At 45.3% G+C, this 15040-nt stretch overlaps 1 protein-coding gene across 5 annotated transcripts in view; it reads left to right on the forward strand.

The window, feature by feature from the left end:
* The window catches only part of sema4gb (sema domain, immunoglobulin domain (Ig), transmembrane domain (TM) and short cytoplasmic domain, (semaphorin) 4Gb), a 73408-nt gene that overhangs the window by 21629 nt on the left and 36739 nt on the right, over positions 1-15040 (forward strand). For all 5 annotated transcript variants that reach the window (XM_088636023.1, XM_088636021.1, XM_088636025.1 and 2 more), the window contains 4 exons: positions 10097-10248; positions 11373-11435; positions 12610-12708; positions 13638-13731. In XM_088636023.1, coding sequence (XP_088492149.1) covers positions 10097-10248; positions 11373-11435; positions 12610-12708; positions 13638-13731 — 408 coding nt within the window. The remainder of the gene's footprint in view (positions 1-10096; positions 10249-11372; positions 11436-12609; positions 12709-13637; positions 13732-15040) is intronic.

Genomic DNA, 15040 nt, shown 5'->3' on the forward strand with positions numbered 1-15040 from the left:
CCACCGTGCTTGAGAGCTCTGTGGGCAGGAGGAATCGTTCTCCTGGGCGCGCACTGGCACCTGGGTCCTGCCCATGAGATTCCATTCATGTATGGGAGGGAGGAGGGAGCAGGTGCAGCAGCAAGGAACATACCTGCTGGTGTTCCAAGCTACTGCGATTGGCCATTGTGCAGGAGCTCTGGAGGAGCATGACGGCAGAGCGGACGAGCTCATCTCTTTAAGAAGGGAGGCAGAGCCCAGATTTGACCCTGCTGCATTCCTGTTGTGCCGTGAACTCAAGAGACAGCCACAGAGGGTGGTGGTGGGGCTTCTGTTTGTTCAGGAATGCTGTAAGATAAAAAAAAAAACAGCACGAGGTCCATCTGAGAGAGAATACCCCCACAGAAAATTGATTAGTCCACCTTCTCATACACCATGTGAATGTGGTTCCTCCCAGATCATGGACAGCTTGTTGGCTGCATGATAATTTGACCTTTGCTCTGTAATGTTAAAGAATGACTGATCACTTTTTTCTGTCTCGCTGCAATGCCCTGTTCGATCATGTAAAGAAGTGAGCAGTCTAAAGCAACAGGGAAAAATTCTGACTTGGGTTACTCAGACAATCGCACAGGGTAAGTATGCAGGTACTTAACCACACCCAGAAGAGAGTTTGGTTTGCTTACTGAGAAGATTAAAGCAGCATATGGCAGCCAGGGAGCTAAAGCCAAACTCCACTCCACTCCGTCAAACAGTGCCAAGAGATTGCGAATATCCTGCAGAGTTTAATGTGAAATCAGGGGTGTCTGAACAGTGCTTTGTTCACAGTTTCATGGCAGGTATTATCTTTGAAATCTTGTCACGTTCCCCGGGAACCTCCTTTGTTCAGGACTAAAGAGACTCCCTTCCTTTAACCAGCCTTTGAGTCCAGTAATCAATCCTTTCATTCTCCCTACACTGACAACATCATCGTGAGTATTTTCTGTAATGCACTTCACATGCTGGACGACTACTGCAAAGCTTCTGGCCAAATACATAAACGTCTGTTCTGGCAGGCAGGAAGTGAATGAGTATTTTCACACCAATCTTCCTGAGCCTAGCAGGGTCGCACCAGACTGCTGTGTAAATGAAACACTTGTCTCTGGCGTGGAAAAGCTACGTGGCAGCGTTGGAACGGAGCTGTAGTCAAGGCTGCGATAAAGTCACCCGAGGTAGGGAATTCAAAATGAGTGCGTGCAGGAAACTGAAAGGTAGCTGTGTTAATGACACTTGGCACTTGGCAAATTACCACTTGAGTAGTTTCGCAATCTGGAAGAAGATTTCTATGGAAGGGCTGGAGTTTCCTGGAGTTTAGTCACCTAATTCTGTTCAGTCTAAAGCCAGGATTAGATTTGATTCACATAATCATCAGGAAGTGCTGGTAAGAGCTTTTGTTTTTAAACAAATGCATTCTCAAGTCACAATGCAGCCTAAGGAACTAACTATAAAAAGCATTGTGTGGCACAATGCTACACAGAAAGATGATCAGTAGGGCTGTGAGTTTTGTGCTGATAGTATTTCGGAAGAACTGGCCTGCCTTTAGATATTTTTGTCTGGAGCCTTCAGGATAGCTTTCTTTTTTGTCAAGACATTTTTTTTTGTTAATTTGAAGTGTTTCAAAGCATTGCAGTCCAGGTACAAAACAAAATCAACCTTTCCCTCCCCACACAGGATAACTCCTCCAGATTTCCCTGCCACCCACCCACTCCTCAAAATGGCTCCTGTTGTTGTCCCAGGAAACCTTTTCTCTTAATATTCAAATCCCTATTCCAAAGATAAAAGATTAAAATGAACCCTCTAAAAGAAATATAGGAAGTCAAGAGGAAATCATTCCTTTTATTGCCAGCCTGCAATTATCAACCTGCAGCTCACAACTGGCAGCCCACTGCAGCTCAGCAGGTGTGAGCCTGGTCAGTACCTGGATGGAGACCTCCTGGGAAAAACGAAGGTTGTTGCTGGAAGAGGTGTCAGTGGGGCCAGTAGGGGGCGCTCACACTGCGGTCTATGTGTGTCCTAATGCCCCAGTACAGTGACGGGGACACCATACTGTAAAAAGGCACCACCCTTTGGATGAGACGTAAAACCGAGGTCCTGACTCTCTGTGGTCATTGAAAATCCCAGGGCATTTCTCGTGTAACCCCGGCGTCTTGGTGAGCATACTGGTGCACTATAGCTGTCATCACATCATCCAGGTGGATGCTGCACATTGGTGGTGGTGGAGGGGAGTCCCCATTACCTGTAAAGCACTTTGAGTGGAGTGTCCAGAAAAGCGCTATATAAGTGTAAGGAATTATTATTTTCTTATGCTCCCACAATGCATGCCGTGTGCTACCGACCCCTTAAAGAACTTTTTTTCGAAAGGTTTAACTTAGTTTATTGGACTTAACTATCTAACTGTTTAAATGTGCAAGTGCAACGTTGGTGAAAAAGACTGTTTTGTTTCAATTTAAACAGATTTGTGAATCTAGATGAATGCAGAGACAGAACAAAGTGGACGAAATGTGTAACAGGCGCCATGAAAATGATTGTTAGAAGTTCATCACAATAAAACCATTTACTGAAACAGGTGCTCCGTTGTTTTGACTGTACCTGTAAAAAGTCTGTTCTGCACTACAAAAGCAGATGCACAAAAACACACTCTAATTGTTTTAAAGATGCTCTTTTGCATAATTCCCAAATGAATCCCCCAAGCTTCTTGTGTTTTATTTGGTTTTGACATCTTTTCATTAATTTGACAAAGGCATTACCACACAACCATCTTTGTTCTAGACATCATGGTGTAAATAAGCAGCATTGTCTGTACAGTACCAATGAAGAACAAAGAGAGTATTGCTTACAGATTGAGTTCTTAGAGAAATGTTCTAGCTTAAAGCGGAACTGCAGTCCCAGCTTCTCAGACTGGTTATTAAATCTAGGTAACCAAATAAATTGATTGACGGTACTGCAAAATTTAGCAAATTTTGAATCAAGTGTAAAATCGTGAACTTTGTGAAAGTACTGAATGGTTGCCGTGTCATCACCAGGAGACCAGACACAGCTGGTCACAGCACGGGGCGAGAGCGAAAGTTTGCACAAATTTAGACGAGAAAGTGGCCCTTCCTGCTCACTAGTCACTGTAAGCAAATGAGAAACACTGTCTCCTGACAATGTTAATTATTGAGTTGGCTCGCAGGTTGTTATTTGTTTTTTGCAATACTTAAAAGTATCTAAAATCCATGTCGCCTTATTATTAATATAGTTGCAGTGGTTGCATGGTCTAAAGCATGTTTACAATGTAATAGGACGGCGTTTGCCTCCCCAGAAGTTTTGTTGCTTCGTCCTGAGTCGCAGACAATGGCGGCAACATGGTGGTACGCATACATTGAAGATTTGTCAATTTTGTGATGTAAATTAGAGGTTGTATGTGTTAACATGTTAACGTGTAGTTGGTAGTTTCTTTGTGGTTTTTAAATACACTTATTACCGATTCATTATAACCCCGGAATGTAAAAGTAACGTTGCAGTGCCCCTTTAATTTTGTCCAGACCTTGGTGCTTTAGTTAAGAGAAGCAGTCTGCTCTGTCGAAGCTAGGAGTTTCTACATTATTCTGGCAACTCTTTGTCATCTTGCACAGATTGTATCACACAAGGCTGTCCATCCTTATTGTCGGGAGGACTCGAATTCAATTCTACTTCCCTCCGCTCTAGCATAATTTGACTAATTATTTGACTGCTTGAAATACTTCTATGGTTGTGAACGGTTATGATGAAGTGTCATGGCTACTGTCTTGAACCAAATGAATTTCTTGAATAACTTTAAACTGCCTTGGAAAAGTAAGACATAATGAGACTCTGTTGAATCAATAAGAGTCAAGAACTGTGTTACCTTCAAGGGGCTGAGATTGGTTTAAGTGGTTCTAAACAAATCTGAAAGGACATTTCAATCCAATAGCATGTGTTGGCAGGTTATTCCAACTCGTAAAACATTTTTGCTACGTTTTCCTTTGTTTGCCTGTTCTCCTGGGAGAATGGAGTTGGCACAAGCTGCTGTTGAGACCCAGTATTCCAGCTGGCTCATCTGACTGGAGGCTCTGAGTGACACTACTGAGCTGGTCGTCAGACTGCTCCTCTCCAGGTGGTCCTATCGTCTTGCACCTGAGTCGGTCTCCTCCTGATTTCGGCTTTGTATTGTCATCTGAAGAGCTCTGCTGTCTTTTGTACACCGTATTATAAGGCAGAGGCTTATAAGGGTGCACATTAGACATTTTGAAACAGGACACGGCTCGTTTGGAGCAGCAAGCACAGTTCTTTGAAAGCATGGGAAGCTAACATGGTCCCATTCCTGCCTTTGTGGTTTCTGCTAGTGGGCGAAGAGAGGTCAATCTGTCTCTGCTGCTCAGCCATTGCACTGGATTGCCGATGTCCTCGTGGTTTCAGTCTCCTAATAGGAATTAGTAGCTCTTTAAGAGGCTTGGAGGTAGTATACAAAAGATTTTTTTACAGCATGTGCATGCAGGCCTAGATAATATCTTAATTTGACCTCTTTTTTAAAAAATATTTCACGTTACACGTAAGCCTGGCAACTTCAAAGATAAACCCCCTCTTGGCACACTCATTCTGCAGGACTGTAGTCTCGGGTCCAGCTGTGTAAAGAGACGGGCAGAGCTTGTGTGTCCGGTGGGGGCTGTGTGGAGGAATGAACCTGCAAGAACAGAGGGGCAGACAGAGCCCCAGGCCAGAGGGGCAGATGTACCCCAAGGCTTGAGAGATACATAGATACAGCACAAGAACAGAGGGGCAGATACTGTTTGAGGCCAGAGGGGCCGTTATACCTCAGGGCTTGAGAGATAGATACAGCTCAAGAACAGAGGGGCAGATAGAGACCAGGGGCTGAGGGGCAGGTGTAGTCTGGGAGTTGGGGAGCAGGCCAGGGTCTGTTGAATATACAGTATATCTGTGGGCCAGGTGCCCAATCCAACAGTGGTGTGATGCCCCCCTACTCCTCTTTGACAGATGTGACCTTGCCATCCTATGAGAAGGACACTGACAGCCTGGCTCCAGCCTTCCCAGTCATCCCCCAGCATACTAATGACAGCAGCCTCGAGGGTCATGGGCGCACGTCTCATACTGATGAGCAGAGCTGTGCTGTGCTGTCCCTGCAGCCCCCAGGCAGGAAAAATCACACAGGCAGCTTGAGCAGCCATGAAGGTCTCCTCGGGGTCATGTCCCCCATCCTGCGCAGACAACCTCTCCCACACACACCTGCTGCGTCCCAGCTCTTGTCAAGTCCAGCGCAAGCAGTGAAGGAGGGGATCAAGCGAGGTGATCCGTGTGGGACGGCCTGTTGAAGCATCTCCAGATCATCGAGCACTGTTGCGTCTCATCCTCACATATTTGACGTATTGAATCCTTGCTGAAATTTGCAAGCTTTCCAAGTATTTTTGGTAACTACACTGCAATCCTGAAATTTAAAGTACATTAAACGGAGACGTGAAAATCGATTTGTTCAGTGGGCATTGCTGCTTCATTACTTGTGTCTTACCGCAATCTGACTTATATTTCTAAGTCCCTCAAATAGAACCCCAAATGGAAGATGCCATCCGTTCTGCAAAAATGAAATGACTTGATCACGTCTGGATCACGTTCCAGAGGCTGTCGCTTTTTATCAGTTTCGGATGGCCCTGGATTAAACATGCAAGGCCATGCAGATCTCTGATCATCCAGGTGGGGCTGCACATTGGTGGTGGTGAAGGGGAGTCCCCATTACCAAAGCATTAATGTGCTTTGAGTGGAGTGTCCAGAAAAGCGCTATATAAGTGTAAGCAATTATTAATTATTATTATAATCCCTGTGGGTACTTTTGATTGGAGACATGTGCAACGCAGGAGCACATAGAGCGCACCAGAAGAGCCTAGAGGCAGGTCCACGTGCTCTGTGGTGCAGTACCGAGGCCACATCACAGGGCCCAGCACAGTGAAATGTGTTTGGTGATGAAAGGGAAGGGATGCATGGTGCTGGTTTCACCATTTACAGACCAAACATTTAGGAGCGGCATGGTGGCAAAGGGCGGCTGGGGCCCTGGGTTCAATACCTGGGCTGCTACCTGTGTGGAGTTTGTATCTTCTCCCTGTGTTCACTTGGATTACCTCCAGGTACTTGGGTTCCCTCTCACAGACATGCAGGTGGGTTAATTGTCTTCTGGAAAAGCTGGCCCTGGTGTGAGTGTGTGTGCGTGTTTGTGTTTGTCCGCCCTGTGATTGACTGTCCCATCTCGGGTGTGTCACGCCTTGAGCCCCCTGCATGCTGGGATAGGCTCTGGCTCCCCCATGACTCTGTGTTGGATAAAGCAGTAAGGAAATGAACAGATGGAGGGATAGTTATGAGGTTGAAGCAAAACATTGCTTTAGACTGCACTCACCCTCAGAGTGGTATTTTTCTATTCATGTAGGAAAACCAGATAAACTGAGTAACAGAGTGGGACTTTCAGAGGAGAGAGGTCCTATTCAGTGTAGCTGAGTTTTGCAGTAATGGATTTGGACCAAAGTCTTGAAGCAGGTTAGACTGCATGACAGAGAGATACCTCATCTGCAACCCCTTCAATTATTTTGTTGTTTGTCTCTGTCAGCAACCTGTTCTTTGAAAATAGTTTCCTTCCTGTCATTAGCAGAGCAGCCCTTTCAGGAGCTGCCTTATTCTGTGTTTATTACTCCGTTTTCAACTCAAGTGGAGCACTCTGCGTCTCCTCACATCACCGTTTAGGAAGGTGAACAGAGCCCTTGTCTGCCATTCCAGCTACCACAGCCCCGCCTGCCAAAGACCTTCAGACTCACAGAAACCTTAACTCTCTCTTTTTAAGTTCAAATAGTTTATTTCCTTTAATCCTTTCTCAACAAAAATTGAGAGCAAATTCATGTTTGCAGTAACACCATGGGGAGTTGCCTCTTTATTGCCTTTTTATTGCCTTTCATGAGAGTGAGAGGAGGGTGCTTTTTTGGGATTAATCCCAGTGAATTACCTTACTTAAACTAGAGTACAATAGAGCAGCATGTTAATGGCTGAAAACAGCTCTCCGGTACATTATTGTAGAAAGGTTAGAGCAGCTGCAGCTGTCTGTGGGACCACAAAGTGGCATCAGGTGAGCACGATGAGCCACATCTATGGACTCTGTGATAAAGTTGAGATAAATCCAGGATCTCAGTTTGTCTTTTTTTGAAGGATCTAAACACACATGGAAAGCAGATTACCTAACCCTTTGTTTGCAAAGTATGGCTTTGTTTTTCATTCCTAGACACACTCCCTTGTAATTTTCATTCAGTCAGATAGTCCCGTGGGCTGGCTTTGTTGTTAAAACTATTGTTCTCTCTGAAGTTGAGACTGTGATGCTGCTCTTCACTGCCCTGGTTACTTGTTTATAGTTGTTAAAAGCCCTTTCCTGTGTGTGAGAATAAACCCGCTGCAGTGCAGAACAACAGACATTGCTTTGTGTCTGCAGTCAACATCAGGATCAATGACAATGAGTTGTGAGAATCAGTATCAAAGTGAAAAGCTGTATCTGACCAGGATAGGAGTAGAGTGAGTGTTGATTAGAGGAATCATGCACACAAAGACTATGATCAAAAATGCTTTTCTGTTAGAGGCTTCAGACAAACCGTTTAGCAGCTGCCACTATTTGGAAAAAGGTTTTGAATGCTACGGGTGAAGTAATATCCTGGGACGCTATCTGGGTCAGATTCCAAAAAACCTAATCCAGTGAGTGATCCAGTTCGGTTTTCTCCACAGAGCAGACCTGACCCCTTGTAAGCACGGTCATGCACACATCATGTGTTTCGGCCGTGATCCGCTGCGATGATGCTTTAGAAACAGGGCTCGTCTTCTTTAGAAGCCCCTCTTCTCTGCGCCACAGGCTGCTCGGGGCAGGGTCTTGCAGAGCGCTGTGTCAGGAAGGAGAGGGGCGAGGTGAGGTGTTAATTGTGGCTCTTACCTCCTTAGCCTGGGGCTCAGCTCCCTGAGAATAAAAGAAAACAATCGCTGCTTTAAAATGGATTTACCGCCCCGGCTTTGTTTTTTTCTTTTAATGACGGGGGGTGGGTGGGGGGGCTGCCTCCTCTCTTTGCGAGATGAATTAAGCTTGGCCGCACTGTCTGCACGAGGGTGCGAGGGCAGACTGGCAGGCCGCTCCTTCCTGCTCCTGCTGTCTGTGCCGTAGTGGCATCGCACCAGATCGGAGAAGCAGAACTGCAGCCCGGTGTAATGAACACCTTTGTTAGAGAGCGAGCTTTTGAAGTCTCAGTCCCTCTTTTTTGTGCTAAATTTCCAGTTTGAGTTGTTTTGCAACACTGGAGCTGAACCTATAAGCAAGTTAAGGCATTTGCTAATTGGATTTCTCAGCAACCCGTCTACATCCTTGTTAAAGCTGTGAGACCTCTTTTTGGCATCGATCCCCTTAAGTCAATACCCAGTGTTATGACAGATTTTCATCGCGCACGTCTGCAGACATATTAACTAGCTCTGGCAGTGCGGGATGTATAACACTGACAAGACTACCTGACACAATCAGAAGGTGAGACGTTGTCATATGGTAACTTTCCAAAGCACATGGGTTATCAATGCTGTGTTATTGCTCATAACAAAATATAATTAACCATTACATTTTATTTCCCATTTCCTCTTTTATTTTCATACCCCGATGCTGTTTTTGCAGTGATGTACACATCTTGTCGTGCTTTGTTAAATGGGTTATAAAAATGCAAATTTTGCTGATGAGAGAACGTGATTTTCAGCAGAGAGCAGCCTGGCTATGAATGTCCCATCTGTTTTGATGGACAGTGCAGGCCAGTGACAGGCTGATGCCTCTGCAAGGTGAATCGAATCCAAACATAGCTCCCCAAATGTCACCACATAGTTCTGAAAAGAAATGGGTAATCTGAGCAATGAGTACTAAGCAATTACTTAGGCCAATCAGACGCTTTGTGCAATGAATAGCTGTGCAGACATGAGCACACTTGAGCCTGTGAAGGACAATGCTACAGTAGCATGCATTAACAGAAAAAGATCTGGACACAAGACTGAAATGCGAAAGTACCTGTTTACTGGCAGCTATCTGCATAAACTTGCAATATGGTTGCATGGTTTGCAAAACAGGTAAACAGAACCAGAATAAAGGAATTCGGACTGCTGTAGATTAAAAATCCAATTTCTTTTTAAGCACTAGTGTGTTCGTTTAACCTTTGTAGTTGTCATATCATCATCCCATTTCCAATTATTTGGCCCTGTAAAACTGTAGAACATCCCAAATCATCTCTCCCTGCCTGTGGAGACTCACCAACTGCGTCCAGACAATTATAGCAAATACACTGCAGCAGTATAATTTACATATAAGTACTGTTCTTTTCCGCATTCTCTGGGTGGATGTCTGGGCACATAAAAACGGTGTCACCTTGAAGGGTGTGCATTTACCTTCTTTTAGTAAAGAGGTACAAGAAAGAAACCACAGTGCTTTAACTTTGTGAGTCAAAAGAGACAGAATGTTGTTATTTCAGCAGATTTGTGAAAGTTTCCTGTAAAAGGCAAGTGTGCACTTCAGCTCTTGAAAACACGCAGCTCGGCAAGACAGATGGCCTCGTCTCATTGCATCCGAGAAGCTAAGCAAGGCAGAGTGCTGTACAACAATGGGGGACCTATAGAAGAACCAGGTTACTCTCTGTGGTGTGGTGGTGTTGGTGGACCAGTAGGTGGCACTCTCCTACCTGTGCCCCAGAATGTGCTGTAGGAGGTGCCATTTTTTGGATGAGACATCAAACTGAGGTCCTGACTACTTGGTCAGGAAAGATCCCAGGAGTGTTTGTAAGAGTAAGGTTTTTAACTCCAGTGTCCTGGCTCAAGTTGACTTTTGATTTGCAGAACCTACCCACCCTAAATGCCCACCTTTATTCGACTGGTGAAGCAGTTTCTCCTTTCTCGCCCCTGATCTGCTGCGCTGTGGCCCACTTCACACCGATGGAAGGTGTAAACCCTTTGCAGAGCGAAGCAGGCTGGCCCATGTGCTGGATCTGGGTTGAAGAGCAATGCGCACACTGAACCCTGCCTGCCTGTGTCGCTGCAGGGCTGCTGGGAGCTCGCTGGTTCCGAGGCCCGGCTCTGAACTACAGCACCTTGCTGCTGGAGGAGGAGGAGGGGGGGGTCCTGTACGTCGGAGCGAGGGGGGCCATGTTTGCGCTCAACGCCAGCAACATCGCCGGGGGCGACCACAGGACCGTGAGTACACTGACACCCAGCGCTGCCAGTGCACAGCACTGCTCATCCAGGCTGCTCATCCATTAAAACAGAGGACAGTCCAGACACCACAACCAGCCCTGTCCTGGTTAAGATGACGCTAGTGTCCTGCTAGTTTCCATTACTTTATAGCATCTCTTATTGAAATAATAACTGAATTAATTAGATTTTATTGCTTCTAGCTCATAAACTGAGATTTCCAGTCTACTGCATGATTCACAAATAACGTCAATACTCAGCTTTTAAGTAGCAGAAAGAGATGACAGATGTCTAAGCAGAACTACGTGACCGAGAACTCTCATCTGGGATGAAAAGCAGCTCACACTGGGTCACCAGGACCAGGATTGCCAAGCCTTCATATCAAGTTCTAGATTATTTCTTCAGTACCAGAGCTTGTATTTAAAGTCTAATCAATACTTATGTCACAGTCTCCTAGGTTTACTTCCTTATCTGTTGTTAATTCTGCAAACTATTGTACTCTCGGATGCACTTGTTAATAAATTCTGAATACGCAGTGAGTTTTGTCTAATTTCCAAATTCCAATTCACCAAGGTTTATTGGCACCACTGAGGAATCATAGGGTTGCCAAAGCAGATTCAATTAACAGAACATTCAAAGACATTAACTGTACAAACATATCATTGAATAGCTGCAGAGATCAAAAACCATTATAGCAGGACAGGCTCCCTCTCTGCTCCTCCGGCTGAGACTGGAGATCCTCCCACCTCCCTCAGAAGGACTGGAAGTTGTTACATCAGACATAAAAAAGGTTATAAACGAGAAAACCATGGCCCATCTAGTGCATTTGTAGTAGGAGAGGTTTCTTAGCATTGATGCTGCTGAGCACAGTGTATTCAAGACTACCACTTCATCGTAGTTCTAAAGATAGTGCCCTAGGCAAGACCTAAAACTGAAAATAAACAAGGAATGACGCCTGATGATCTTCTTCTTCTGCTACTTCTTCTTCTTCTTCTGCTTCTTCTTATTATAAAACCACTGCCTGACTACTACTGGTGCTCTTTGGATTTGTTAAAATCTTTAATAGTTTCAGGTCATTATTTTATGTAGATAGGAGAATTCAATTATTTTTTTATTTTCGTTTTCAGATTCTTTGGGAAGCACCACTTTATCAAAAGCAGCAGTGCTGGAGCAAAGGAAAAGACAACCAGGTATCGCTCTTGGACCTCTGTAGTCATGCCTGTGTAGCCGACTGGCTCAGAACAGCTGGTGATCGCTTGAGACAAAAGGCCTGATCAGCCGAATCATTGAAGGATGTAAAGAGCAATTACAAACGAGAGGAGGCCGTGCAGCCCATCTAGTTAGATGTAGTTAATTGATCCCTGCATCTCATCCATCTCTTTCTTGAGAGAAGCCAGGGATTTGGCTTCAATAACACAGCTTGTTCCACACTCCCACCACCCTTTGTGTAAAGAAGTGGCCTCCTGTACTTAGTTTTTATTGCACTCCCACACCTTTTCCTGTTGTGCCCCCTGGTTTGTATATCACTGTTGATTATGAACAAATCGGCTGGCTTCTATCATAGATAGATACTTCTATCAGGTCCCCTTGTTGTCTTCTCTGATCAAGATAAAAAAGGTTCGTAGCTGTCTGACACCCACACACTAGACACCCTACCAGGATATTGCGTCACATACCCCGGTGGATCTGCCATGCTATTCATTTCCCTTGGCCACATCACTGCAGCTTTGTGAGCTGACTGTATACTGCAGGAGTGATGTGCTCAGGACTGTAGCTGTCCCGTCACTGTAGCACACTAAGGCACAAGGAAAGGTGCAGAGCTGGCACCCTCAGTGCAGGAGAGGACGGTGAATGACATGTGAGCGAAAACGCGACAGCACAGTATGCAGCGGTAGCGCAGAGCAGCACAGCAGGCAGGGAGTGTGAGAAATAAGAAGTCATTGCAGGATTTTCAACCCATCACTCATCTAAATGGCTGAAACTAATTATCTGCCTAATTGAAGTAGGCTAATCCCCCCCAGGTCATCGGGAGGTGGCTATTTATGGCAACTGAGTGGCTTGCTGGGCCACTCCCTGTAGGGACTGAGCCTCTGACTTCCAGCACATTTTCTTCTCTGGCTTCCGAGCACCAAACACATGTGGAGTGTTTTGAACACGTAGGAGGAGGGTACGAGGAGCCAGGAGAGCCCCCGTGTGATGTGACTGGATCTTTAATTTTATCTACAAGCACCCCACTTCACATTTAACCAAAAAAGCCAAGTATGCCAATGTTGCTAAATGAATCTACAAAAGCACCGCCTATCCCCAAATGCTTGACTTTGTTTCCGAATCACTTTTTGATTTCTTGTGTGTAATGTTTTGCAGACAGAATGTTTTAATCACATCCGGTTCCTCCAGAGGTTCAACGAAACTCACCTATACACCTGTGGAACATACGCCTTCCGACCCGTCTGCACCTATATTGTGAGGATTTTCAAAGTTTTTGTTTTTGTATGAAGAACTTAATAAGAACAAATTAGTACCAGCAGGGTTGGCACAGTGGTTAGCATTGCTGTCTCTCAATCTGGGGCTTTTGGTTTGATTCCCTACCTGGAGTGCTGTCTGGGTAGAGTTTTTATGTTTTCCCTGTGTTCATGTGGTTTCCTCCCACAGGCCAAAGACATACTGGTTGGTAAATTTGCTTTTGTGTAAATTGAAGTACTGTAGTTCAAGTAGGTAGCTGCGTCAGCATGCGTAGGCTGCAAAGGAACAAGTAAAGGTTTATTCCATGCTGAAAAGAGGGAAAAGAAACACAATGTTTTGGCTATGGAGCCTTCTTTGGGTTTTGAGCACATACCACTCAGGGTCCGAAGTAGGCTCCACAGCTGAAACGTTGTGTTTCTTCTCTTTTCAGCATGGAATAAACCTTTCCTTGTTTCTTTCTTTTGTGTGAATTGGCCCTATTATGAGTGTGTGTGTTTATGTCTGCATGTGCCTTAGTAACATTCTAAAATGGCACTTTAAATTTTAAAATTTGGCTTTTAAAAACTGTTACAAAATTAATTAAAAGAAGCTGGAAAGCCACAGTGGGACCGGTCACACTGAAGGTTAATTGACTCATAAGGTAATTGGCATTGGTCCTATAGCTTTATCTACTCCCCAGCTAAATCTATTTAGCTATCATGTTTGTAAAGTGCCCCATCGAGGCCATGTGCATCAGCGTGTCAAAACAGCTGAGCTTGGAACATGCTCCTCTACAGGAGCGGTTGTCGCAAATATATTGTGGAATGGCAAATTTTTCAAATAAAAGCAAAAGCAACAAAAAAGGATCATACAGTTTTAGCTCTCAGAAGCCTGCCAGAGTTGAGTTTCCTCAGAAACCTGCTGAGCAGCTGTCACCCCCCTGTCCCCAGGATATGGAGCAGTTTCGGATCTCGTCCGCCCCCGAGGACGGGAGAGAGAAGTGTCCCCATGACCCAGCCAAAGGCTACACTGGGATCCTCGCAGGTACGGCCCGGCCCAGACGCCCGCAGCTGCTGGGATCCCGCTCTGACGAGATCCGTTGGGATTTCATCCCAGTTTCACTAGAGGGCATCTCGGAAAGATAACGCACACAGCTAGAGGGTTCGAAAAGTAGTGGGGAGCACCTGCTCCTAGTTGTCGGATTTCCCTACTGGTTGTGCTCCCTGCGTCTATGTCTGGCTGCACTCACCATCTTGTGTCCCTACTCACCTCCGGCCAGTGATCTGAGGACTGTTCTTGTCTGCTGCTGTCGTGCACATTGCACAAGCAATTTGGATAGCACTCAAATTTTCAGTTCAAATCCACTGCTTTTTGTTGCGTTTTCAGCACCTAAAATAACCCTGCAGAAAGCTTACTCTGGGTCAATGGATACAGAAATAAGATTTCTATATTTTAAATTTAGATGTAAGAAGAGCAGGAAATGAGATTTCTCTAATACCAGTAGAGGGTTCCATGGAGGAGATGCATCTCACCCAAGGGGTGCCAGCATAGTCTAATGTTAACCTCGGTGTACTACGTAAAGTCTGCAGTGGGCTTGCAGTCTGTCCTCCTTAAAGCTCCCTCTTAATCCAACCGGTGAAGTAATTTCTTGGCTTCCAAACATCACCCAGGTCGATGAAGTGGGTATTTTTCTGTTGACGTGGGATGAAAAGTGGTTATTATTTTAGCCAGAATTCAGATTCTCAGTGTTTTTGGAAGTCGTCATTCTTTGTCTAGAGCAGTTTTGTTTATGCAAGAGCATCAAATATTAAGTACAGCTGTTATCTGTAGAGTTCGCCTGTAAGAGTCTTCGAGTGAGGATATCCAGAGAGGATAACAGCCTGTTATTGACAATTCTGCGTTTGGCCAGAGAGTGGACACGCAGGCACGCAGTTTGCTGGTGTGTGTGCGTCACAGACGGCAGGCCTGGAACGATCTGGAGGGAGCAGTGCTGCATTGTGGGGGAAATCTGGCGTCTGGGGGGAATTTGTGTGATGGAGAGTGAACAGAGCTTATGAGTTAAAAAACAAGTCTTTCACATGTACCACAATGTCACATCCACCTCCAAATATTCAGGGTAACAAAAATAACTGTTATCTTATTGATAAGAGAACTGCGCTCCGCTAAGCTTTTTCAATCTTCAAAACTCAATCATCTTTCCAGACAGGGGGATTGTGGGGGGGTGGCAATGCAGTGACGTGCAGTGGACTATTGGAATTCATTCCCGGCACTGTCGGACTAGTCAATACCCTGTCACCCTGTTTGGCGCTCCCAGTGGCTGGTTAACATTTCCACAATCGCTGCCTTTCTCCGC

This window comes from Lepisosteus platostomus, chromosome 6, assembly GCF_059453375.1.
Source record: "Lepisosteus platostomus isolate fLepPlt1 chromosome 6, fLepPlt1.hap1, whole genome shotgun sequence".
In the NCBI taxonomy this organism is placed as follows: domain Eukaryota; kingdom Metazoa; phylum Chordata; class Actinopteri; order Semionotiformes; family Lepisosteidae; genus Lepisosteus; species Lepisosteus platostomus.